Below are 24,003 nucleotides of genomic sequence, written 5' to 3' on the forward strand. Positions count from 1 at the left end.
GGGGCTCCCTCAGTGCCTTGGGCAGAGGGACAAAATGATCCATTGCTGCATTTCCGGGCTGCTTCCCTCGCAGCTGCCCCTGCAGGGGCGCTTTCCAGCCAGCCCTGCTCTGCAAACCATCAAAGGCCCTCGCTCGCAGAGCCACTGCTTGGGCTCCCCTTGCCTTTTGTGCTTCTCGCAGGCCTGAGCAAACCACAGCCACGCCTTTTCCCCCACACAATTCTCACCTTGCAGCAGCTCTAAAGCTGCGAGAGTCAAAGCCCAGGGGGTGGGGGGGACCCTCAGGTCCTGGCTGCCCCTGGGGCTGGCCAGAGCAGGGCTGGCCAATGCCCATCCCTGCGCAGTGGGGCTGTGGCATGGCCTGGCCCCACACTTGGATTGACGGGGGTCTCCAGGATGTGCCACCCCTGGGACAGGCACACCCCCCAGAATTTGCAGGGACACTTCTGGAACCACCACTCCCCAGAACGAGGATCCCCTCATCAAAGATGTGTCACCCCCAGAACAGAACAGGGACCCCCCAGGACAGGACTCCTCTGGATGTGCCCCCTCAGGTCAGAACCCGCCCCCCGTCTGACTCTCAGCACAAACGGCCTCTTCCTTCTGCTGCCCGAGAGAGAAAGTGAAAGTGTTGTGGGGCACAGCCGGACACCCCCATCCCACACTGCCCCCCTAAACCCCTCTCTGTGCCCCCACACCCCTTATTCCCCCTACACAGGGTCCCCCCAACCCCTTCCCGGCTCAGGAGCTCCCCAGGATCACCGAGCCATGAACTGGGAGGGGGAGGGCACAAAAGTGAGGTAAAGAAGAAAAAATAGAAACAAAGAGAAGAAAAAGTCCCAGGGTGGGGAGCACAGAGCTGGAGCACCGTGAGAACCCCGTGGTGTTCCCCACAGACCACCAACACTATGGGGGTCTCTGCTTTTGTCTGCCTCACCCAAAATCTGCGGCACCCGGTGAAGGAGCTGCGACCCACAAGACCACCCAGCCACTGTCCATGCCTGGGACCCCCATTCCTCTGGGAACCACAACCATGGGACCTCATTCCCTAATGTCCCCTCTCCTGGGGATCCCCATCCCAGGCCACCCACTTCCCAGAACCTCCATTGCCCAGCCCGCCCCTACCCTTGACCCCATCCCATGGGCTCTCCAGTCCCTCAGGACCCTCCACCCCTGGGATCTTCATTCCATGACCCCAAATCTGTGAAGCCAATATTCTCTGGTACCCCCATCCCTGGTCTCCCCACCAGTGGGGACCCCATTCCCCAGGATCCCCATACCTGGGGCCCCCTGTTCCTCTGGAAATCCATCCTGAGCTCCCCACATTCCTGGAGCCCCATTCCTGGGACTCCGAAGTCTCATGTCCCCACCATGTCCCACCATGTCCCTCTATGTCCCCAGCATCTCTCCACCCAGCCCCCACCAAGGGCCACCAGCCGATGGGTACAGACCTGACCTCGCTTCCTTCCTCTCTGGCCAAAGAGCCGCCACCCAGGGGACAGTGGGCCCCGGCAGCGTGTGACAGCCAGCCCGGGTGGCTGGGGACACCAGGATGGCCGGGAAGGTGGTGCTGCTCCTGTGGGGTGAGTACCCCAGGCACGGGCCTGATTCCCCGGGGATGGGCCCTGGTGGGGAAGGGAGCGGTGGGGAGGGGGCAGAGGGGGTCTGCGGGGTGCCCTGAGGTCCCCAAGGCCAGCAGAGCCCAAGCATGGGCATGGACCCCTTAAATGTGACCGGAGTCGTGGGGTGGCTGTGGGGACAGGAATGAGGGGGACCGGAATGGGGGGACTGAGATCTGGGGTCAAGGATATCATGACAGGCACACTGGGACTGGGGCAGCAGTGGGGACAGGGCCAGGGGCACAGGGATGCAGGGACAGGGACAAGGGGACAAGCACTGTGTGGATGGCCCATGGGGGACAGGTGCTGTGGGGCTGGTGGGGGTGACCTATTCCAGCACGGGGTGTCCACGGTGTCCCCACTTCCAGGGTGATCACAGTGTCCGCATGTCCTGCCTCAGCTCGAGGTGGCTGCGGTGTCCCCATCCCTGGGGCTTCCATGCCACATGGATGTGGCACATGGACAGCTGTGACACAGACACGTCCCCCAGCCTCTCCAGACCTGTTGGGGACCATTCCTGAGCACTTTCTCACGAGAACCAGAGTCCCACTGGGGACAGTTTGGGGACAGCCCCACACTCCGTCCCCTGGGTGCCACTTCCCCCACAGAGCCACCCAGCCCTGTCCTTTCTCCCTTCCAGCCCAGACCCTCGGCCTCGCTGGTGAGTCCTCGGGGGAATGCCACGTCCCTGCCCCGCTGTCCCCATCCCGCGCTGGCCCTGGCAGGCTGGTGTCCCCTGTCACCCGCAGGCACCCAGACCACCCAGCTCCTCGTGCAGCCCCCCTGGACACCGCCGGTGCTGTGGGACCGGGTGACACTGACCTGCCAGGGCTCAGCCACCGCCGGTGCCACCACCTGGTACAAGGACGGGCAGCGCTGGTGGCAGAAGGGACCCGACCGATTCGTTGTCACTGAGAGTGGCACCTACCAGTGTCACAGACCCGGCACCAGGCTGAGCCCTCCCATGCACATCTTAAACGGTGAGGGTCGATGAGTGCCCTGGCACCCGCGGGGTCCCTGAGGACTCTGGGTGGGCTCTGCTCCATTGGTCAACCCCCGGGCGTGACGAGAACCCGTCCCCTGCACATGGGGACATTCCAGAGCATCCCAGTGACCTGAGACCTCCCTGTTGCAGTTGGGGACCCCTGGTGCCTCCCAGGGCCTTTGGGATCACTCAGACTCCCCAGATGTGACAGTTCCCTCCTGTCCCACAGAGCGTCTGGTGCTGCAGGTGCCGGTGTGGGCGCTGCTGGAGGGGGATGCGGTGACGCTGCGCTGCCGGGGCTGGAGGGACAGTGCGGTCACTGGGGTGCAATTTTACCACGAGGAGAAGGATCTGGGGGGACCCCTTAATGGGACTGAGCTGTCCCTGGCCCCCCTGCAGCTGCTCCACGGTGGCCGCTACCGCTGTGGGGGCTGGGTGGACTCTGGGCCGTCACTGTGGTGGGAGAAGTCGGCTCCTGTGACAGTGACAGTGCATGGTGAATGTGGGAATGGGGATGGGAAACCCCAACATCTTCCCAGCGTTCCCCCACCACTGCCTGGGTCCCTCATCCCTCCCTTCAACCCTCCCTGGCTCACCCACACCTTCCCATGTCCCTCTCAGGCTGGGGGTGACCCCAAGCACAGCATCCCCCATCCTATCCCAGGTCACAGCCCCCGCCACTGCAGGTCACAGTCCTGGGGGACTGGGACCCTCTGGCTCTGGATGCTCCCACCCACGGCATCCCCAATGGGTGACGGTAAACACCGCCACACGTCCCAGTCCTGGCTGAAAGGCTCCCTCTGTCCCCAGGTGCCACCATGCTCAGACTCCCCATCCCGCATCTGACACTCCCTCCCCTCCCATTCCCCTGCGCCCACACTGGGTGCCAGGCCCTCCCCTCGGCCTCAGCCCCGTCTGTGTCCCCACAGTGCCCGTGGCCAATGCCACCATCAGCCCCGGTGCCCTGGCACAGCCGGTGAGCACAGGTGACCCCGTGACCCTGCGCTGCTCGGTGCAGGTGGGCTCAGCCCCTGTCACCTTCACCTGGCTGCGCAACGGCACCGAGGTGGCCCGGGGTCCCCTCCTGGAGCTCGGGGACGTCCATGTGGGACATTCCGGCACCTACCAGTGCCTGGCCACCAACCAGCTGGGACAGGACGGGCACCGCGTGTTCCGGGCGCTCAGCCCGGAGCTGGCACTGACGGTGACACCGCGGAGACACTGGGACACAGGTGGGCTCACTCGGGGTTACTGGAGGGTGCAGAACCCCCGGCATGGCAGCTGACCCTGATGTGTCCCCCTCTGTCCCCAGCAGTGGCTGTGAACATCGGCAGGAGCCTCCTGTTCCTGGTCCTGCTCCTGGGTGTCATCGGGGGCTGTCACTGGTGGCAGCGCCTGGGTGGGTGACAATGGGGCCAACGGGGGTGCTGGAGTGAGGGGAAGCCCCGAGAGTGGGGGGGCGATGGGGCAGCAGCCACAGCCCCTGAGCTGGGGGAAACGGAGCCCACAGTGACCTCGGCTGGGGGTCCTGGGGGCTTTAGGAGGATTCTGGAGGGTCTTGGTTGGGCTCCAGGGGCAGCCCTGGGTGGGCTTTGAGGAACATTGGGCTGGCAGTGGGAGTTCGTGGAGGGTTTGGGGAATTCCTGGAGGCACATGCAGGGATGTTGGGGGATCTTTCTGGGGTCCTGGGGTAGTTTTGGGGATGCCCCTCCCTGTTGGGCTTGGGGTTGTGGGGCCTCAGGGGGTTCTTGGGCACCGGGGTGCTCAGGAGCACGGTGGTGGTGCAGAAGTTCTGGCGGATCAGGGGTGCTTGGAGTGTCCAGGGGGGAATCAGGGGTGCGGTGGGAATTGGGGCTCCAGTGGGGATTTGGGGGTCCCGTGGGTGGTCGGAGCTGCCGAAGTCCCAGGAAGGTTCAGGGGTCCCAGGGTCCCCACGGTCACCCCCTCCCCTTTTCCTTGCAGTCGCCAGGAAGCCCCAGGACAGGTGAGTGGGGGGGGCTCCAGCCGTGACTCCCCTTTCTCCCTTCCCCAGACACCCCCACAGGCTCCCCCTTATCCCCGCAGGGCCCCCCCGGAGGAGGGGGAGCTGCTGGAGCCCCACGGCGTGGGCAGCGAGCGGGCGGGGGATGAGTACGGGGCTGGGGACAGGGACACGTCCCCCACGGGTGTCACCCCCTCCCAGGTCCCCACAACCGCTGTCTCTGTCAGTGCCCCCACGGGTGTCCCCCGGCCCTGCCCCCCCTCGGCATCCACAAGTGACCAACGCGCAGCTGCCGGGACCCTACGAGGGACAGCAGGACCCCGGTGCCACCTACGAGAGTGTGATGTGACCCTGGGGGGAAATTGGGGATCACTGGGAGGCATCGAGTCCCCCCAGGGGTCCCTCACTGCCCTTCACAGCACCCCAGGGCCTCCCCATTCCCCCTCCCAGTGCCGGGGGGGCACAGGACCCTTTTGCCTCTTCTTGGACCCAAAAGGCAGCGTTTGGATTAAAGCGGGAGAAATGGGGTTGGTTTGTTCAGCTCTGCCTGCTCAGCTCGGGAAGGAGGAGGGTCCCGCTCAGGGTGCTGAGCAGATCCTTGTGGCATTTGCCTGAGTTTTGGGGCTCCCTCAGTGCCTTGGGCAGAGGGACAAAATGATCCATTGCTGCATTTCCGGGCTGCTTCCCTCGCAGCTGCCCCTGCAGGGGCACTTTCCAGCCAGCCCTGCTCTGCAAACCATCAAAGGCCCTCGCAGAGCCACTGCTTGGGCTCCCCTTGGCTTTTGTGCTTCTCGCAGGCCTGAGCAAACCACAGCCACGCCTTTTCCCCCACACAATTCTCACCTTGCAACAGCTCTAAAGCTGCCAGAGTCAAAGCCCCTGGAGCAGGGGGGACCCTGAGGTCGTGGCTGCCCCTGGGGCTGGCCAGAGCAGGGCTGGCCAATGCCCATCCCTGCGCAGTGGGGCTGTGGCGTGGCCAGGGCCCACACTTGGATGGCCACTGGCTGCACGGAGGAGTTTGGGAGCTGCTTCCTGCCTGGGGCTCCATTCCCAAGCTGCTCTTGCCGCCTCAGATCCTGCAGGAGATGAGCGAGAATGGAGAAGTCTGGAATAGGTTTTCTCCCAAAACCAATAAACCCAAAGTGTCCCAACCCCCCAGCACAGAAACCAATGGGGGGGAAGTGGGGTCAGGAGAGCGGGGGCAGCCCCACAACAGCTTCAGCCCCCCACATTTTCAGTGTATCAGTGGTGTGGTATCAATTTTTGGCCAAATCAGCCATTTGCAGAAGGGAAAAAGCTCCATTTTTCCATGCGGGTGTTGAGGCAGAGGGGGCAGGTTGGTGCTCAGGTGTTGTGGGCAGAGCGGGGCACAGCCAGGAGTGTCCCGAGCGTTTCATCTGCAGGGTCTCATCCATTTCCTGGTTGCCAGCGCTGAGACCCTGCCAGGGCTGGGGGCTTGGGGTGGCTGTGGGAGGTTGTGGCGGGGTCTGTGCCCTCCCCGACTGACACCCACACCCTGTCACCCCCACTGGCACCCCGTGGGGCTTCTCACCCACAGAAGGGTCACAGGGGGCTGCAGGATGGGGAAGAGGGGCTGCACCCTGGGGGATCCCAAAGGGGGATTGGGGGCTCCCAGAGTGCAGGGGAACGTCAAGGGGAAGGGACATAGAAGGGACAGGGCAGCCCCAAATTTGTGCCCTGCAGAGGTCACAGTGCCCAAGAAGGGACAGTGGGAGCCGGCAGGGCCCTTCCAGGACAGGGGCCCCAGGTTGTGACAACACCGGGAGAGGGACCCCCCCGCCCCCGCCCGGAATGTGTCGAGTGACCGCCCCCAGCACCGCCATCCCCCAGGACAGGAACCCCCTGGTCGGGAAGGGACAGCACTGAGACAGGATGCCCCCAGGACGTGTCACCCCCAGAACAGGGACCCCCCAGGACAGAACCCCTCTGGATGTGCCCCCCCAGGTCAGAACCCGCCCCCCGTCTGACTCTCAGCACAAACGGCCTCTTCCTTCTGCTGCCCGAGAGAGAAAGTGAAAGTGTTGGGGGGCACAGCCGGACTCCCCCATCCCCCACTGCCCCCCCACCCCTCTCTGCGCCCCCGCACCCCCTATTCCCTCTGCACAGGGCCCTCCCAACCCGTTCCCTTCTCAGGAGCTCCCCAGGATCACTGAGCCGCGCACTGGGGGGTGAGGCAGCGTGGCACAAACATGAGGAAATGAAGGACAAAACAGAAATAAAGAGGAAAAAGCCAAAGGGTGGGGGGGGGACACAGAACCGGAGCTACCCAGGACCCCCCTGTGATGCCGCCCCAGGTAATGAGCGCCCCGGGGTGGCCGTGCTGGGCCCTGAGTCACCCCAAAATCTGAGGCACCCGCTGAAGGAGCTGCGACCCACGAGCCCCCCCAGGAACTGCCCATCCCTGGGACCCCCATTCCCCTGGGAACTCGACTCTGGGAGCCCCATTTCCTGTGTCCCCCTTTTCTCAGTGCCCCATCCTGGGTCTCCTGTTACCCAGCATCTCCATCACATTCCCCCCAATCCCTTTGCTCCCCATTCTCTCAGGACGCCTATCCCGGGGACCCCCTGACACATGGGGACCCCCATTCCCCAGCAGCCACTCCCTGTCACTTCCCCTCTCTCCCCATTCCCCTGGGACACCCATCCTGAGATGCCCACATGCCCTGAGCCCCCCACTCCTGGGAACACCATGTCCCACCATGTCCCCAGCCTGTCCCCTGCTGTGCCTCCACCCTGCCCCCAACCTGCCCCCACCCTGCCCCCACCAAGGGCCACCAACACATGGGGGCGAGACGTGACCTCGCTTCCTGCCCACCAGCCAGGGGACAGGTGGCCCCGGCAGCGTGTGACAGCCAGACCGGGTGGCCGGGGACACCGAGATGGCCAAGAAGGTGGTGCTGCTCCTGTGGGGTGACTTCCCTGGGTACGGGCCTGACGCCCCGGGGTTGGGCCCTGGTGAGGCAGAGAGCAGTGGGGAGGGGTTAGAGGGGGTCTGCAGGGTGCCCTGAGGTCCCCAAGGCCAGCAGAGCCTGAGCATGGGCATGGACCCCTTAAATGTGACCGGAGTCGTGGGGTGGCTGTGGGGGACAGAAATGGGGGGGGACAGGAACAGGGGGACAGGAGTGGAGGGACTGAGATGTAGCAAAAGGAACCTTGGGGCTGGGGCAGCTGTGGGGACAGGGCCAGGGGGACAGGGAAACAGGGACAGGGAGAAGGGCCAAGCACCATCAGGATGGGCCACAGGGCCAGCTGCCATTGGGATGGGATCATGGGCAGAGGGCCGTGGGGATGTGGCCGTGGGGACAGGTGCAGTGGGGTGGGTGGAGGTGACTTGTCCAAGCATGGGGTGCCCAGAGTGTCCCCATGTCCTGTCTCAGCCCCGGGTGACAGAGGTGTCCCTGTCCTCAAGATCTCTGTGCTAAACCAGTGACCCCATGGGGACAGTTTGGGGACAGCCCCACACTCCGTGCCCCGGGTGCCGCTGTCCCCGCGGTGCCAACCCCACCCAGCCCTGTCCTTTCTCCCTTCCAGCCCAGACCCTCGGCCTCGCTGGTGAGTCCTCGGGGGGATGCCACGTCCCCGCCCTGCTGTCCCCATCCTGCGCTGGCCCTGGCAGGCTGGTGTCCCCTGTCACCCGCAGGCGCCCAGACCACCCAGCTCCTCGTGGATACCCCCTGGACGCCGCCGGTGCTGTGGGACTGGGTGACACTGACCTGCCAGGGCTTGGGCACTGCTGGTGCCACCACCTGGTACAAGGACGGGCAGCACTGGTGGGAGGAGGGACCCAACCAATTCCGTGTCACCGAGAGTGGCACCTACCAGTGTGACAGACCTGGCATGGGGCTGAGCCCCCCCGTGAGCATCTCCAATGGTGAAGGGGGGTCAGAAATGATCAGGGTGGTCCCCAGTGGGTCTGGGTGGGCTCCATTCCGTGGGTGGCCTCACCCCCTCGGGTGTCGAAAGCCTGTCCCCTGCATACCGGGACATGCCTGTGCACCCCGTTTCATCCCAATGTAATGGGACCCTCATGGCGACAACAGTGCCATGGGGTTACCCCTGGTGTCCCTGGGATCCTCCCATGCAATGGAGACTTCCCCCAGAGGTCCCCGTTGTCATGGGGACCTACCTCGAACCTGTCTCGAGCCCCTCAGTGTGATGGGACCCCCCTGTCCCCCAGACCGGCTGGTGCTGCAGGTGCCAGCACGGGCGCTGCTGGAGGGGGACACGGTGGCACTGCGCTACCAGACCAGGAAGGATACATTGGTCACCAGGGTGCGATTTTACCAGAACGAGAAGGATCTGGGGAGGACACTCAAGAGCACAGAGTTGTCCCTGTCTCCCCTGCAGCTGCACCACAGCGGCCGCTACCACTGCGAGGGCTTGGAGAGCTTCGGGCTGTCACGGTCAGTGCCGGTGACAGTGACAGTGCACGGTGAGCACCCCACAGCGGGAACTCCAATATCCCAACAGCCCCAAACCACTTCCCAGGGACTCGGGGTCACTGTCCCCCCTCCCATCTGCTTCCCAGAGCTCTTCTCGGTGCCGGTGCTGCAGGGTCCGCCTGAGCCCACTGAGGGGTCCTCCCTGAATCTCAGCTGCCTCAGCATCCCCAGCCCCCTGCGGCCCCAAGCCCCCCTCCTGCACCTCTTCTACCGGCACGGGCGGTTGGTGGGGGGCCCGCAGGGGTCCCCGCAGCTCCTGCTGCCTGCCGTGGGGGTCTCCCACTCGGGGAATTACAGCTGCCAGGTGCGCTCCGAGCGGGGGCCGTGCGGAAGAGCAGCGCCTGGCTCCGCGTCACGGTGCGCAGTGAGTGCGGGGATGGGCGCGGGGAGCCCCGACAGCCGCCACGGGTCCCCCAGTCCTGCTCAACCCTCTGCTTTCCTCCCTGCCTTCCCAGGTCCTTCCCTGGACCCTCCCTTCACATTCCCTGATCCCTGCATCTCTCACTGGGTCCCCTCACTCCTCCCTAGGTACACCTCTCCCTCACTTAGGTTATTCCATAGTCCACAGGTCCCATACATTCCTGGTTCCAAAAAACCTTCCCTGATGTTCCCTCCAACCTTCTCCAGGTCTCCCCTCCCTTAATCTCCCATCCCTCCCTGGGGTCCCTTCCACCCCTTACAAGCCTCCTCCCCATCTCTTGGCCCCCTTCTTCCTCAATGAGATCCCGCCACCGCTCGCTGATCCTCCCCTTCCCTGAGTTCTTCATTGGTCCCTGGTGTCTCCCACTCCTCCCGTGTCCCCCATTCCCATTCTGCTCCTCCCACAGGGGTCCGGCTCTCAGGGGTGTCCGTGTCGGTGCAGCCCCCCGGGGCACAGGTGGCGCTGGGGGACCGCCTGGTGCTGAGCTGCGCGGTGGCCATGGGGACAGGTCCCCTGTCCTTCTCCTGGCACCGGGGTGGCTCGTGGGCACTGCTGGGCACTGGCCCCCACCTGGAGCTGCGCCACGTTGGAGACAATGACAGCGGCCACTACCAGTGCAGGGCCAGCGACGGGGACAGTGTGGCTGAGAGTACCCCCCTGAATGTCACCGTCCTGAGTGAGCGGGACCCTCAGGAATGGGGTGACCCCACGCACCACATCCCCATCCCCCCTGGCCAGGTGCCAGCCCCGTCTGTGTCCCCACAGTGCCCGTGGCCAATGCCACCATCAGCCCCGGTGCCCTGGCACAGCCGGTGCGCGCAGGTGACCCCGTGACCCTGCGCTGCTCGGTGCAAGTGGGCTCAGCCCCTGTCACCTTCACCTGGCTGCGCAACGGGCATGAAGTGGCCCGAGGTCCCCTCCTGGAGCTCGGGGACGTCCATGGACGTCCAGGGAAGGACGTCCAATGTGGGACATTCCGGCACCTACCAGTGCGTGGCCACCAACCAGCTGGGACAGGACGGGCACCGCGTGTTCCGGGCGCTCAGCCCCGAGCTGGCACTGATGGTGACACCGCGGGCACACGGGGACTCAGGTGGGGTCACTCGGGGTCATTGGGATTGCAGCAGCCCCGTAGTGACAGGTGACCCTGATGTGTCCCCCTCTGTCCCCAGCAGTGGCCGCAGGTGTTGCTGGGTCCCTCCTGTTCCTGGTCCTGCTCGTGGGTGTCATTGTGGGCTGGCACTGGTGGAACCGCCTGGGTGGGTGACAATGGGGCCGACGGGGGCCCTGGGGAGCTGGGAGGCCACCTAGAATGTGGGGATGATGGGGCAGCACCCACAGCCCCTTATTTGGGCAGTGCTGAGTGCCCAGTGACCTTTGCTTGAGGTACTTGAGGATTTGGGGTGGTGTTGGAGGGTGGTGCAGGGATGCTGGGGGTTCTTTCAGCAATCCTGGGGCAGTTTGGAGGGTGCCCATCCCTGCCAGCCTTGGGGCTCTGGGGGCATCAGGACATGGGGCTCTGGTGTGGTTCAGGAGTTCTGGGGGTCTCCAGGAATGCTGGGGGCTCCTGGGGGGAATTGAGAGCCCTGTGCGAGTTGAGGATTCCCGAGGGTGGTCAGGGCCTTGGAGACCCCACAGTCACCCCCAACCCTTTGCTTTGCAGCCTCCAGGAAGCACCAGGAAAGGTGAGTGGGGGTCTCCAGCCATGACCCCCCCTTTTACCCAACCCCAAGACCTCCCATCCCCTCTCACACATCCCCCCATCCCTGCAGGGCTCCCCCGGAGCCCCTGGCCCCCCCGGAGGATGGGGAGGTGCTGTACACCCACGTCACAAGGACGAAGCGGACGCAGGGTGAGTACGGGGTGGGACACACACAGGGACATGTCACCCACGGGGGGTGTCACACAGATGCCACAGCCAGGGTCTCCTGCAGGGCCCACCCGCCCCGCTCCACCCCAGGATACCCAAGTGACCTACGCGGAGCTGCCGGGACCCCACGGGTGACCGCGGGCACCCAGTGACATCTACAGGAACGTGCTGGGACACTGAGGGTGCTGGGGGCCACTGGAGGACCCGACTGACTTCTGCTGGGCCCAAAATGCAGCTTTTTGCTGAAGCTGGGAGAAATGGTGTTTCTTTGTTCAGTTCTCTCCTGCTTCAGGAACGGGATTCTCCAATTTCCTGCTTCTACTAAAAACTTTCTCTCCCCATCCGGCTGCGGAGGGCAGTGAGAGAGCGGCTTTGGTGGGTGCGGGGCATGCGGGCAGCATCAGCCCATGGCAAGGCAGGAAGGAGGAGGGTCCTGCTCAGGGTGCTGAGCAGATCCTTGTGGGATTTGCCTGAGTTTTGGGGCGCCCTCAGTGCCTTGGGCAGAGGCACAAAATGATCCATTGCTGCATTTCCGGGCTGCTTCCCTCGCAGCTGCCCCTGCAGGGGCGCTTTCCAGCCAGCCCTGCTCTGCAAACCATCAAAGGCCCTCGCTCGCAGAGCCACTGCTTGGGCTCCTCTTGGCTTTTGTGCTTCTCGCAGGCCTGAGCAAACCACAGCCACGCCTTTCCCCCCACACAATTCTCACCTTGCAGCAGCTCTAAAGCTGCGAGAGTCAAAGCCCAGGGGGCGGGGGGGGGACCTTCAGGTCGTGGCTGCCCCTGGGGCTGGCCAGAGCAGGGCTGGCCAATGCCCATCCCTGCACAGAGGGACTGTGGCATGGCCTGGCCCCACACTTGGATTGACGGGAGTCGCCAGGATGTGCCACCCCTGGGACAGGCACACCCCCCAGAATGTGCAGGGACACTTCTGGAACTGCCACCCCCCAGAACGAGGAACCCCTCATCAAAGATGTGTCACCCCCAGAACAGAACAGGGACACCCCCAGGACAGGACCCCTCTGGATGTGCCCCCTCAGGTCAGAACCCGCCCCCCCTCTGACTCTCAGCACAAACGGCCTCTTCCTTCTGCTGCCCGAGAGAGAAAGTGAAAGCGGTGGGGGGCACAGCCGGACACCCCCATCCCACACTGCGCCCCCACCCCTCTCTGCACATCCACACCCCCTATTCCCCCTGCACAGGGTCCCCCCAACCCGTTCCCTGCTCAGGAGCTCCCCAGGATCGCCGAGCCATGAACTGGGAGGGGGAGTGCACAAAAGTGAGGTAAAGAAGAAAAATATAAACAAAGAGAAGAAAAAGTGCCAGGGTGGGGAGCACAGAGGCGGAGCTCCGTGAGAACCCCGTGGTGTTCCCCACAGACCACCAACACTACGGGAGTCTCTGCTTTTGTCTGCCTCACCCAAAATCTGAGGCACCCAGTGAAGGAGCTGTGACCCACGAGCCCCCCCAGCCACTGCCCATGCCTGGGACCCCCATTCCTCTGGGAACCACAACCATGGGACCTCATTCCCTAAGTCCCCTCTCCTGGGGACCCCCGTCCCAGGCCACCCATTTCCCAGAACCTCCATTGCCCAGCAGCCCCCTCCCCTTGACCCCATCCCATGGGCTCTCCAGTCCCTCAGGATCCTCCCTGGGATCTTCATTCCATGACCCCAAATCCATGGGACCCATATTCACTGGGACCCCCATCCCTGGTCCCCCCACCAGTGGGGACCCCCATTCCCCAGGATCCCCATCCCTGGGCCGCCCTGTTCCTCTGGAAACCCATCCTGAACTCCCCACATTCCTGGAGCCCCCATTCCTGGGACTCCCAAGTCTCATGTCCCCACCATGTCCCACCATGTCCCTCTATGTCCCCTCTCTCCACCCTGCCCCCACCAAGGGCCCCCAGCACATGGGTACAGACCTGACCTCGCTTCCTTCCTCTTTGGCCAAAGAGCCTCCACCCAGGGGACAGGTGGCCCCGGCAGCGTGTGACAGCCAGCCCGGGTGGCTGGGGACAGCGGGATGGCCGGGAAGGTGGCACTGCTCCTGTGGGGTGAGTGCCCCGGGCACGGGCCTGACACCCCGGGGATGGGCCCTGGTTAGACAGTGAGCGGTGGGGAGGGGGCACAGGGGGGCTCCGGGGTGCCCTGACGTCCCCAAGGCCAGCAGAGCCCAAGCATGGGCATGGACCCCTTAAATGTGACCAGAGTCGTGGGGTGGCTGTGGGGACAGGAATGAGGGGGACTGGAATGGGGCGACTGAGATCTGGGGACAAGGATATCATGACAGGCACACTGGGACTGGGGCAGCAGTGGGGACAGGGCCAGGGGCACAGGGATGCAGGGACAGGGACAAGGGCACAAGCACTGTGTGGATGGCCCATGGGGGACAGGTGCCGTGGCGCTGCTGGGGGTGACCTGTGCCAGCACGGGGTGTCCACGGTGTCCCCACTTCCCAGGTGTTTACAGTGTCCGCGTGTCCTGCCTCAGCTCGAGGTGGCTGCAGTGTCCCCATCCCTGGGGCTTCCATGCCACATGGATGTGGCACATGGACAGCTGTGACACAGACACGTCCCCCAGCCTCTCCAGACCTGTTGGGGACCATTCCAGAGCACTTTCTCACGAGAACCGGTGTCCCACTGGGAACAGTTTGGGGACAGCCCCACACCCAGTCCCCTGGGTGCCACTTCCCCCACAGAGCCACCCAGCCCTGTCCCTTCTCCCTTCCAGCCCAGACTCTCGGCCTCGCTGGTGAGTCCTCAGGGGGATGCCACGTCTCCGCCCCGCTGTCCCCATCCCGCGCTGGCCCTGGCAGGCTGGTGTCCCCTGTCACCAGCAGGTGCCCAGACCACCCAGCTCCTCGTGGAGCCCCCCTGGACACCGCCGGTGCTGTGGGACCGGGTGACACTGACCTGCCAGGGCTCGGGCACCGCCGCTGCCACCACCTGGTACAAGGACGGGCAGCGCTGGTGGCAGAAGGGACCTGACCAATTCGTTGTCACCGAGAGTGGCACCTACCAGTGTCACAGACCCAGCACCGGGCTGAGCCCTCCCATGCACATCTTAAACGGTGAGGGTCGATGAGTACCCTGGCACCCGCGGGATCCCCGAGGGCTCTGGGTGGGCTCCGCTCCATGAGTCAACCCCTGGGCGTGACGAGAACCCGTCCTCTGCACATGGGGACATCCCAGAGCATCCCAGCGCCATGAGACCTCCCTGTTGCAGTTGGGGACCTCAGGTGCCTCCCAGGGCCTTTGGGATCTCTCAGACTCCCCAGATGTGACAGGTCCCTCCTGTCCCCCAGACCAGCTGGTGCTGCAGGTGCCGGCGTGGGCGCTGCTGGAGGGGGACGCGGTGACGCTGCACTGCCGGGGCTGGGGGGACAACGTGGTCACAGGGGTGCAATTTTACCATGAGGAGAAGGATCTGGGGGGACCCCTTAATGGGACTGAGCTGTCCCTGGCCCCCCTGCAGCTGCTCCACGGTGGCCGCTACCGCTGTGGGGGCTGGGTGGACTCTGGGCCGTCACTGTGGTGGGAGAAGTCGGCTCCTGTGACAGTGACAGTGCATGGTGAATGTGGGAATGGGGATGGGAAACCCCAACACCTTCCCAGCGTTCCCCCACAACTGCCTGGGTCCCTCATCCCTCCCTTCAACCCTCCCTGGCTCACCCACACCTTCCCATGTCCCTCTCGGGCTGGGGTGACCCCAAGCACAGCATGCCCCATCCCACCCCAGGTCACAGCCCCCGCCACTGCAGGGCACGGTCCTGGGGGACTGGGACCCTCTGGCTCTGGATGCTCCCACCCACGGCATCCCCAGTGGGTGACGGTAAACACCGCCACACGTCCCAGTCCTGACTGAAAAGCTCCCTCTGTCCCCAGGTGCCACCATGCACAGACTCCCTCATCCCCCCCTCTGACACTCCCTCGCCTCCCATTCCCCTGACCCCACGCCGGGTGCCAGCCCCTCCCCTCGGCCTCAGCCCCGTCTGTGTCCCCACAGTGCCCGTGGCCAATGCCACCATCAGCCCCGGTGCCCTGGCACATCCGGTGAGCACAGGTGACCCCGTGACCCTGCGCTGCTCGGTGCAGGTGGGCTCAGCCCCTGTCACCTTCACCTGGCTGCGCAACGGCAGCGAGGTGGCCCGGGGTCCCCTCCTGGAGCTCGGCGACGTCCATGTGGGACATTCCGGCACCTACCAGTGCCTGGCCACCAACCAGCTGGGACAGGACGGGCACCGCGTGTTCCGAGCACTCAGCCCGGAGCTGGCACTGACGGTGGTACCGCGGAGACACTGGGACACAGGTGGGCTCACTCGGGGTTACTGGAGGGTGCAGAAGCCCCCGGCATGGCAGCTGACCCTGATGTGTCCCCCTCTGTCCCCAGCAGTGGCTGTGAACATCGGCAGGAGCCTCCTGTTCCTGGTCCTGCTCCTGGGTGTCATCGGGGGCTGTCACTGGTGGCACCGCCTGGGTGGGTGACAATGGGGCCAACGGGGGTGCTGGAGTGAGGGGAAGCCCCGAGAGTGGGGGGGCGATGGGGCAGCAGCCACAGCCCCTGAGCTGGGGGAAACGGAGCCCACAGTGACCTCGGCTGGGGGTCCTGGGGGCTTTAGGAGGATTCTGGAGGGTCTTGGTTGGGCTACATGGGCTCTCCTGGGTGGGCTTTGAGGAACATTGGGCTGGCAGTGGGAGCTCCTGGAGGGTTTGGGGAGTTGATGGAGGGCCGTGCAGGGATGTTGAGGGAACATTGTGGGGTCCTGGGGAGTCTGGGCATGCCCATTCCTGTTAGGCTTGGGGTTGTGGGAGCTCAGAGGGTCGGGGGCACCGGGGGGCTCGGGGGCACTGTGGTGGTGCAGAAGTTCTGGGGTTCAGGTGTGCTTGGAGTGCCCAGGGGGGCATCAGGGGTGCAGTGGGAATCGGGGCTCCAGTGGGGATTTGGGGGTCCCGTGGGTGGTCGGAGCTGCCGAGGTCCCAGGAAGCTTCAGGGGTCCCAGGGTCCCCACGGTCACCCCCTCCCCTTTTCCTTGCAGCCGTCAGGAAGCCCCAGGACAGGTGAGTGGGGGGGCTCCGGCCGTGACTCCCCTTTCCCCCTTCCCCAGACACCCCCTCAGGCTCCCCCTTATCCCCGCAGGGCCCCCCCAGAGGAGGGGGAGCTGCTGGAGCCCCACGGCGTGGGCAGCGAGCGGGCGGGGGGTGAGTACGGGGCTGGGGACAGGGACACGTCCCCCACGGGTGTCACCCCCTCCCAGGTCCCCACAACCGCTGTCTCTGTCAGCGCCCCCACGGGTGTCCCCCAGCCCTGCCCCGCCTCGGCATCCACAAGTGACCAACGCGCAGCTGCCGGGACCCTACGAGGGACAGCAGGACCCCGGTGCCACCTACGAGAGTGTGATGTGACCCTGGGGGGAAATTGGGGATCACTGGGAGGCATCGAGTCCCCCCAGGGGTCCCTCACTGCCCTTCACAGCACCCCAGAGCCTCCCCATTCCCCCTCCCAGTGCTGGGGGGGCACAGGACCCTTTTGCCTCTTCTTGGACCCAAAAGGCAGCGTTTGGATTGAAGCGGGAGAAATGGGGTTGGTTTGCTCAGCTCAGCCTGCTCAGCTTGGGAAGGAGGAGGGTCCCGCTCAGGGTGCTGAGCAGATCCTTGTGGCATTTGCCTGAGTTTTGGGGCTCCCTCAGTGCCTTGGGCAGAGGGACAAAATGATCCATTGCTGCATTTCCGGGCTGCTTCCCTCGCAGCTGCCCCTGCAGGGGCGCTTTCCAGCCAGCCCTGCTCTGCAAACCATCAAAGGCCTTCGCTCGCAGAGCCACTGCTTGGGCTCCCCTTGGCTTTTGTGCTTCTCACAGAGCTGAGCAAACCACAGCCACGCCTTTTCCCCCACACAATTCTCACCTTGCAGCAGCTCTAAAGCTGCCAGAGTCAAAGCCCAGGGGGCAGGGGGGACCCTCAGGTCGTGGCTGCCCCTGGGGCTGGCCAGAGCAGGGCTGGCCAATGCCCATCCCTGCACGGTGGGGCTGTGGGGTGGCCTGGCCCCACCCTTGGATGGCCACTGGCTGCACGGAGGAGTTTGGGAGCTGCTTCCTGCCTGGGGCTCCATTCCCAAGCTGCTCTTGCCGCCTCAGATCCTGCAGGGAATGAGTGTGAATGGAGAAGTCTGGAATAGGTTTTCTCCCAAAACCAACAAACCCAAAGTGTCCCAACCCCCCAGGACAGAAACCACACAGGGGGGCAGTGGGAGCAGGAGACGGGGGGCAGTCCCACAACAGCTTCAGCCCCCCCACATTTGCAGTGTCTCAGTGGTGTGGTATCAATTTTTGGCCAAATCAGCCGTTTCCAGAAGGTAAAAAGCTCCATTTTTCCATGCGGGTGTTGAGGCAGAGGGGGCAGGTTGGTGCTCAGGTGTTGTGGGCAGAGCGGGGCACAGCCAGGAGTGTCCCGAGCGTTTCATCTGCAGGATCTCATCCATTTCCTGGTTGCCAGCGCTGAGACCCTGCCAGGGCTGGGGGCTTGGGGTGGCTGTGGGAGGTTGTGGCGGGGTCTGTGCCCTCCCCGACTGACACCCACACCCTGTCACCCCCACTGGCACCCCGTGGGGCTTCTCACCCACAGGAGGGTGATAGGGGGCTGCAGGATGGGGAAGAGGGGCTGCACCCTGGGGGATCCCAAAGGGGGATTGGGGGCTCCCAGAGTGGAGGGGAGCGTCAAGGGGAAGGGACATAGAAGGGACAGGGCACCCCCAAATTTGTGCCCTGCAGAGGTCACAGTGCCCAAGCAGGGACAGTGGGAGCCGGCAGGGCCCTTCCAGGCCAGGGGTCCCCAGGATCTGCAACCACTGGGACAGGGACTCCCCCCCACACACAGGAATGTGTCCAGAGACTCCCCCAGCACCTCCATCCCCCAGGACAGGACCTTCCAGGACAGGATGGGGCAGCCCTGGGACAGGATCCCACCAGGATGTGTCACCCGCAGAACAGAGACACACCCCAGGACAGGACCCCTCTGGATGTGCCCCCCCAGGTCAGAACCCACCCCCCCGTCTGACTCTCAGCACAAACGGCCTCTTCCTTCTGCTGCCCGAGAGAGAAAGTGAAAGTGTTGGGGGGCACAGCCGGACACCCCCATCCCCCACTGCCCCCCCCTCCCTCTGTGCCCCCGCACCCCCTATTCCCCCTGCACAGGGTGCCCCCAACCCGTTTCCTTCTCAGGAGCTCCCCAGGATCACTGAGCCGCACACTGGGGGGTGAGGCAGCGTGGCACAAACGTGAGGAAATGAAGGACAAAACAGAAATAAAGAGGAAAACGTGCCAAAGGGTGGGGGGGACACAGAACCGGAGCTACCCAGGACCCCGCTGTGATGCCGCCCCAGGTAATGAGCGCCCCGGGGGGGCCGTGCTGGGCCCTGAGTCACCCCAAAATCTGAGGCACCCAGTGAAGGAGCTGCGACCCACGAGCCCTCCCAGCCACTGCCCATCCCTGGGACCCCCATTCCCCTGGGAACCCAACCGTGGCAGCCCCATTCCCTGTGTCCTCCCTTTCTCGGAGCCCCATCCTGGGTCTCCTGTTGCCCAGCATCTCCATCCCCTTCCCCCCACCCCCTTTGCCCCCCATTCCCTCAGGACCCCCATCCCGGGGACCACCCGACACATGGGGACCCCCATTCCCCAGACAGCCACTCCCTGTCACTTCCCCTCTCTCCCCATTCCCCTGGGACACCCATCCGGAGATGCCCACATGCCCTGAGCCCCCCACTCCTGGGAACACCATTCCCACCATGTCCCCAGCCTGTCCCCTGCTGTGTCTCCACCCTGCCACCACCCTGCTACACCCTTCCCCCACCAAGGGCCACCAACACGTGGGGACGAGATGTGACCTCGCTTCCTGCCTGCCACCCAGGGGACAGGTGGCTCCGGCAGCGTGTGACAGCCAGCCCGGGTGGCCGGGGACAGCGGGATGGCCGGGAAGGTGGCGCTGCTCCTGTGAGGTGAGTGCCCCGGGCATGGGCTTGACGCTCCGGGAATGGGCCCTGGTGAGGCAGAGAGCGGTGGGGAGGGGGCACAGGGGGGCTGCGGGGTGCCCTGAGGTCCCCAAGGCCAGCAGAGCCCAAGCATGGGCATGGAGCCCTTAAATGTGACCGGAGTCGTGGGGTGGCTGTGGGCACAGGAAGAGGGGGACAGGAATGGAGGGAGTGGGATGTAGCAAAAGGAACCTTGGGGCTGCGGCAGCTGTGGGGACAGGGCCAGGGGGACAGGGATGCAGGGACAGGGACAAGGGCCGAGCACCATCAGGATGGGCCACGGGGCCAGGTGCCATTGGGATGGGATCATGGGCAGAGGGCCGTGGGGATGTGGCCGTGGGGACAGGTGCTGTGGGGTGGGTAGAGGTGACTTGTCCAAGCATGGGGTGTCCACAGTGTCCCCATGTCCTGCCTCAGCCCCGGGTGACAGAGGTGTCCCTGTCCTCAAGACCTCTGTGCTAAACCGGTGACCGCAGGGGGACAGTTTGGGGACAGCCCCACACTCCGTGCCCCGGGTGCCGCTGTCCCCGCGGTGCCACCCCCACCCAGCCCTGTCCCTTCTCCCTTCCAGCCCAGACCCTCGGCCTCGCTGGTGAGTCCTCGGGCGGATGCCACGTCCCCGCTCCGCTGTCCCCCATCCCGCCCTGGCCCTGGCAGGCTGGTGTCCCCTGTCACCCGCAGGCGCCCAGACCACCCAGCTCCTCGTGGAGCCCCCCTGGACACCGCCGGTGCTGTGGGACCGGGTGACACTGACCTGCCAGGGCTCGGGCACCGCCGGTGCCACCACCTGGTACAAGGACGGGCAGCGCTGGCAGCTGCAGGGACCCGACCAATTCCGTGTCACTGAGAGTGGCACCTACCAGTGTGACAGACCCGGCACCGGGCTGAGCCCCCCCGTGAGCATCTCCAATGGTGAGGGGGAATCATAAATGATCAGGGTGGTCCCCGGGGGGTCTGGGTGGGCTCCACTCTTGGTGGCTTCACACCCCTCATGTAGCGAGAGTTGGTCCCCTGCATACCGGGACATGCCTGTGCATCCCAGTGCACCCCAGTGCATCCCAGTGCAATCGGGTCCTCATGGCGACAACATTGCCATGGTGTTACCCTTGGTGTCCCTGGGATCCTCCCGCGCAATGGAGACTCCCCCCAGAGGTCCCCAGGACCATGGGGACCCACCTCGGACTTGTCTCGAGCCCCTCAGTGCGATGGGACCCTCCTGTCCCCCAGACCGGCTGGTGCTGCAGGTGCCGGCGCAGGCACTGCTGGAGGGGGACACGGTGACACTGCGCTGCCGGAACAGGAAGGATGTGTCGGTCAGCAGGGTGCGATTTTACCAGGACGAGAAGGATCTGGGGGGGCCACTCAAGGGGACAGAGCTGTCCCCCCTACAGCTACACCATAGTGGCAGCTACCGCTGCGAGGGCTTGGAGGGCTTCAGGCTGTCACGGTCATTGTCCGTGACAGTGACAGTGCATGGTGAGCACCCCACAGCGGGAACTCCAATATCCCGACAGCCCCAAACCACTTCCCAGGGACTCGGGGTCACTGTCCCCCCTCCCATCTCCTTCCCAGAGCTGTTCCCGGTGCCAGTGCTGGAGGGTGCCCCCGAGTCCACCGAGGGGTCCCCCCTTAATCTCAGCTGCCTCAGCATCCCCAGCCCCCTGCGGCCCCAAGCCCCCCTCCTGCACCTCTTCTACCGGCACGGGCGGTTGGTGGGGGGCCCGCAGGGGTCCCCGCAGCTCCTGCTGCCTGCCGTGGGGGTCTCCCACTCGGGGAATTACAGCTGTGAGGTGCACTCCGAGAGGGGAGTCGTGCGGAAGAGCAGCGCCCGGCTCCGCATCACGGTGCGCAGTGAGTGCGGGCATGGGCGCGGGGAGCCCTGACAGCCGCCACGGGTCCCCCAGTCCTGCTCAACCCTCTGCGTGCCTCCCTGCCTTCCCAGCTCACTCCCTGGGACCTCCTTTCATATTCCCTGATCCCGTCATCCCTCATCGGGTCCCTTCACCCCTCCCTAGGTAGACCTCTCCCTCTCTTAGGTCCCTCCATGATCCACAGATCCCATCCAAGTCCTGCTCCCCAAAACCTTCCTTGTGGTTCCCTCTTACCCTCTCCAGGTCTCCCCTCCCGTAATCACCTATCCCTCCCTGGGGTCCCTTCCACACCTCACAAGCTTTCCTGCCCCATATCTTGTCCCCCTTCTTCCTCACTGGGATCCTCACAACCCTCCCTGATCCTCCCCTTCCCTGAGTCCTTCACTGGTCCCTGGTGTCTCCCACCCCTCCCGGGTCCTCCATTCCCTTTCTGTCCCTCCCGCAGGGGTCCCGCTCTCGGGGGTGTCCGTGTCGGCGCAGCCTCCCGGGGCACAGGTGGCACTGGGGGACCGCCTGGTGCTGAGCTGCACGGTGGCCTCAGGGACAGGTCCCCTGTCCTTCTCCTGGCACCGGGGTGGCTCGTGGGCGCCGCTGGGCACCGGCCCCCACCTGGAGCTGCACCACGTTGGGGACAATGACAGCGGCCACTACCAGTGCAGGGCCAGCAACGGGGACAGCGTGGCCAAGAGTGTCCCCTTGAATGTCACCATCCTGGGTGAGGGGGACCCTCAAGAATGGGGTGACCCCACCCACCACATCCCCATCACCCCTGGCCAGGTGCCAGCCCCGTCTGTGTCCCCACAGTGCCCGTGGCCAATGCCACCATCAGCCCCGGTGCCCTGGCACAGCCGGTGCGCGCAGGTGACCCCGTGACCCTGCGCTGCTCAGTGCAGGTGGGCTCGGCCCCTGTCACCTTCACCTGGCTGCACAACGGCAGCGAGGTGGCCCGGGGTCCCCTCCTGGAGCTCGGGGACGTCCATGTGGGACATTCCGGCACCTACCAGTGCCTGGCCACCAACCAGCTGGGACAGGACGGGCACCGTGTGTTCCGGGTGCTCAGCCCCGAGCTGGCACTGACGGTGACACCGCGGGGACACTGGGACACAGGTTGGGTCACTCGGGGTCACTGGAGGGTGCAGAACCCCCGGCATGGCAGCTGACCCTGATGTGTCCCCCTCTGTCCCCAGCCGTGGCTGTGAACATCGGCAGGAGCCTCCTGTTCCTGGCCCTGCTCCTGGGTGTCATCGGGGGCTGTCACTGGTGGCAGCGCCTGGGTGGGTGACAATGGGGCCAACGGGGGTGCTGGAGTGAGGGGAAGCCCCCAGAGTGGGGGGGCGATGGGGCAGCAGCCACAGCCCCTGAGCTGGGGGAAACGGAGCCCAAAGTGACCTCGGCTGGGGGTCCTGGGGGCTTTAGGAGGATTCTGGAGGGTCTTGGTTGGGCTCCAGGGGCAGCCCTGGGTGGGCTTTGAGGAACATTGGGGTGGCAGTGGGAGCTCCTGGAGGGTTTGGGGAGTTGATGGAGGGCCGTGCAGGGATGTTGAGGGAACATTGTGGGGTCCTGGGGAGTCTGGGCATGCCCATTCCTGTTAGGCTTGGGGTTGTGGGAGCTCAGAGGGTCGGGGGCACCGGGGGGCTCGGGGACACTGCGGTGGTGCAGAAGTTCTGGGGTTCAGGTGTGCTTGGAGTGTCCAGGGGGGCATCAGGGGTGCAGTGGGAATCGGGGCTCCAGTGGGGATTTGGGGGTCCCGTGGGTGGTCGGAGCTGCCGAGGTCGCAGGAAGGCTCAGGGGTCCCGGGGTGCCCACGGTCACCCCCTCCCCTTTTCCTTGCAGCCGTCAGGAAGCCCCAGGACAGGTGAGTGGGGGGGGCTCCGGCCGTGACTCCCCTTTCCCCCTTCCCCAGACACCCCCTCAGGCCCCCCATTTTCCCCGCAGGGCCCCCCCGGAGGAGGGGGAGCTGCTGGAGCCCCACGGCGTGGGCAGCGAGAGGGCGGGGGGTGAGTACGGGGCTGGGGACAGGGACACGTCCCCCACGGGTGTCACCCCCTCCCAGGTCCCCACAACCGCTGTCTCTGTCAGCGCCCCCACGGGTGTCCCCCGGCCCTGCCCCCCCTCGGCATCCACAAGTGACCAACGTGCAGCTGCCGGGACCCTACGAGGGACAGCAGGACCCCGGTGCCACCGACGAGAGTGTGATGTGACCCTGGGGGAAAATTGGGGATCACTGGGAGGCATCGAGTCCCCCCAGGGGTCCCTCACTGCCCTTCACAGCACCCCAGGGCTTCCCCATTCCCCTCCCAGTGCCGGGGGGGGGCACAGGACCCTTTTGTATCTTCTTGGACCCAAAAGGCAGCGTTTGGATTAAAGCGGGAGAAATGGGGTTGGTTTGTTCAGCTCTGCCTGCTCAGCTCGGGAAGGAGGAGGGTCCCTCTCAGGGTGCTGAGCAGATCCTTGTGGGATTTGCCTGAGTTTTGGGGCGCCCTCAGTGCCTTGGGCAGAGGGACAAAATGATCCATTGCTGCATTTCCGGGCTGCTTCCCTCGCAGCTGCCCCTGCAGGGGCGCTTTCCAGCCAGCCCTGCTCTGCAAACCATCAAAGGCCCTCGCTCGCAGAGCCACTGCTTGGGCTCCCCTTGGCTTTTGTGCTTCTCGCAGGCCTGAGCAAACCACAGCCACGCCTTTTCCCCCACACAATTCTCATCTTGCAGCAGCTCTAAAGCTGCGAGAGTCAAAGCCCAGGGGGCGGGGGGAGCTCAGGTCCTGGCTGAGGC

At 65.1% G+C, this 24,003-nt stretch overlaps 3 protein-coding genes across 17 annotated transcripts in view; 2 read left to right on the forward strand and 1 right to left on the reverse strand.

Moving 5' to 3' along the window:
• The window catches only part of LOC125318102 (low affinity immunoglobulin gamma Fc region receptor II-like), a 26,800-nt gene extending 9,889 nt beyond the window's left edge, over positions 1-16,911 (forward strand). The window contains exons 6-10 of one of the 9 annotated variants that reach the window (XM_048288534.1): positions 10,443-10,562; positions 10,645-10,728; positions 11,133-11,154; positions 11,242-11,321; positions 11,404-11,586. In XM_048288534.1, coding sequence (XP_048144491.1) covers positions 10,443-10,562; positions 10,645-10,728; positions 11,133-11,154; positions 11,242-11,321; positions 11,404-11,474 — 377 coding nt within the window. In that variant the 3' untranslated portion in view covers positions 11,475-11,586. Of the gene's footprint in view, positions 1-3,533; positions 3,837-3,916; positions 4,004-4,566; positions 4,589-4,786; positions 5,113-10,442; positions 10,563-10,641; positions 10,729-11,132; positions 11,155-11,241; positions 11,322-11,403; positions 11,587-16,375; positions 16,477-16,594 lie in introns of those variants that run through there. The other 8 variants (XM_048288532.1, XM_048288538.1, XM_048288536.1 and 5 more) reach the window with 8 other exon arrangements.
• The window catches only part of LOC125318084 (Fc receptor-like protein 2), a 185,965-nt gene that overhangs the window by 77,435 nt on the left and 84,527 nt on the right, over positions 1-24,003 (reverse strand). The window lies entirely within an intron of this gene.
• Positions 12,160-23,514, forward strand: LOC125318091 (Fc receptor-like protein 4). The gene is made up of 11 exons (XM_048288511.1): positions 12,160-12,375; positions 12,538-13,394; positions 19,934-19,954; positions 20,044-20,274; positions 20,590-20,838; positions 20,935-21,213; positions 21,679-21,948; positions 22,038-22,340; positions 22,421-22,507; positions 23,067-23,088; positions 23,287-23,514. The coding sequence occupies exons 2-11, from the start codon at positions 13,364-13,366 to the stop codon at positions 23,432-23,434; spliced, it is 1,641 nt and encodes a 546-aa protein (XP_048144468.1). The 5' UTR covers positions 12,160-12,375; positions 12,538-13,363; the 3' UTR covers positions 23,435-23,514.

Source organism: Corvus hawaiiensis, chromosome 29 (genome assembly GCF_020740725.1).
Source record: "Corvus hawaiiensis isolate bCorHaw1 chromosome 29, bCorHaw1.pri.cur, whole genome shotgun sequence".
NCBI classification, from domain to species: Eukaryota; Metazoa; Chordata; class Aves; order Passeriformes; family Corvidae; genus Corvus; species Corvus hawaiiensis.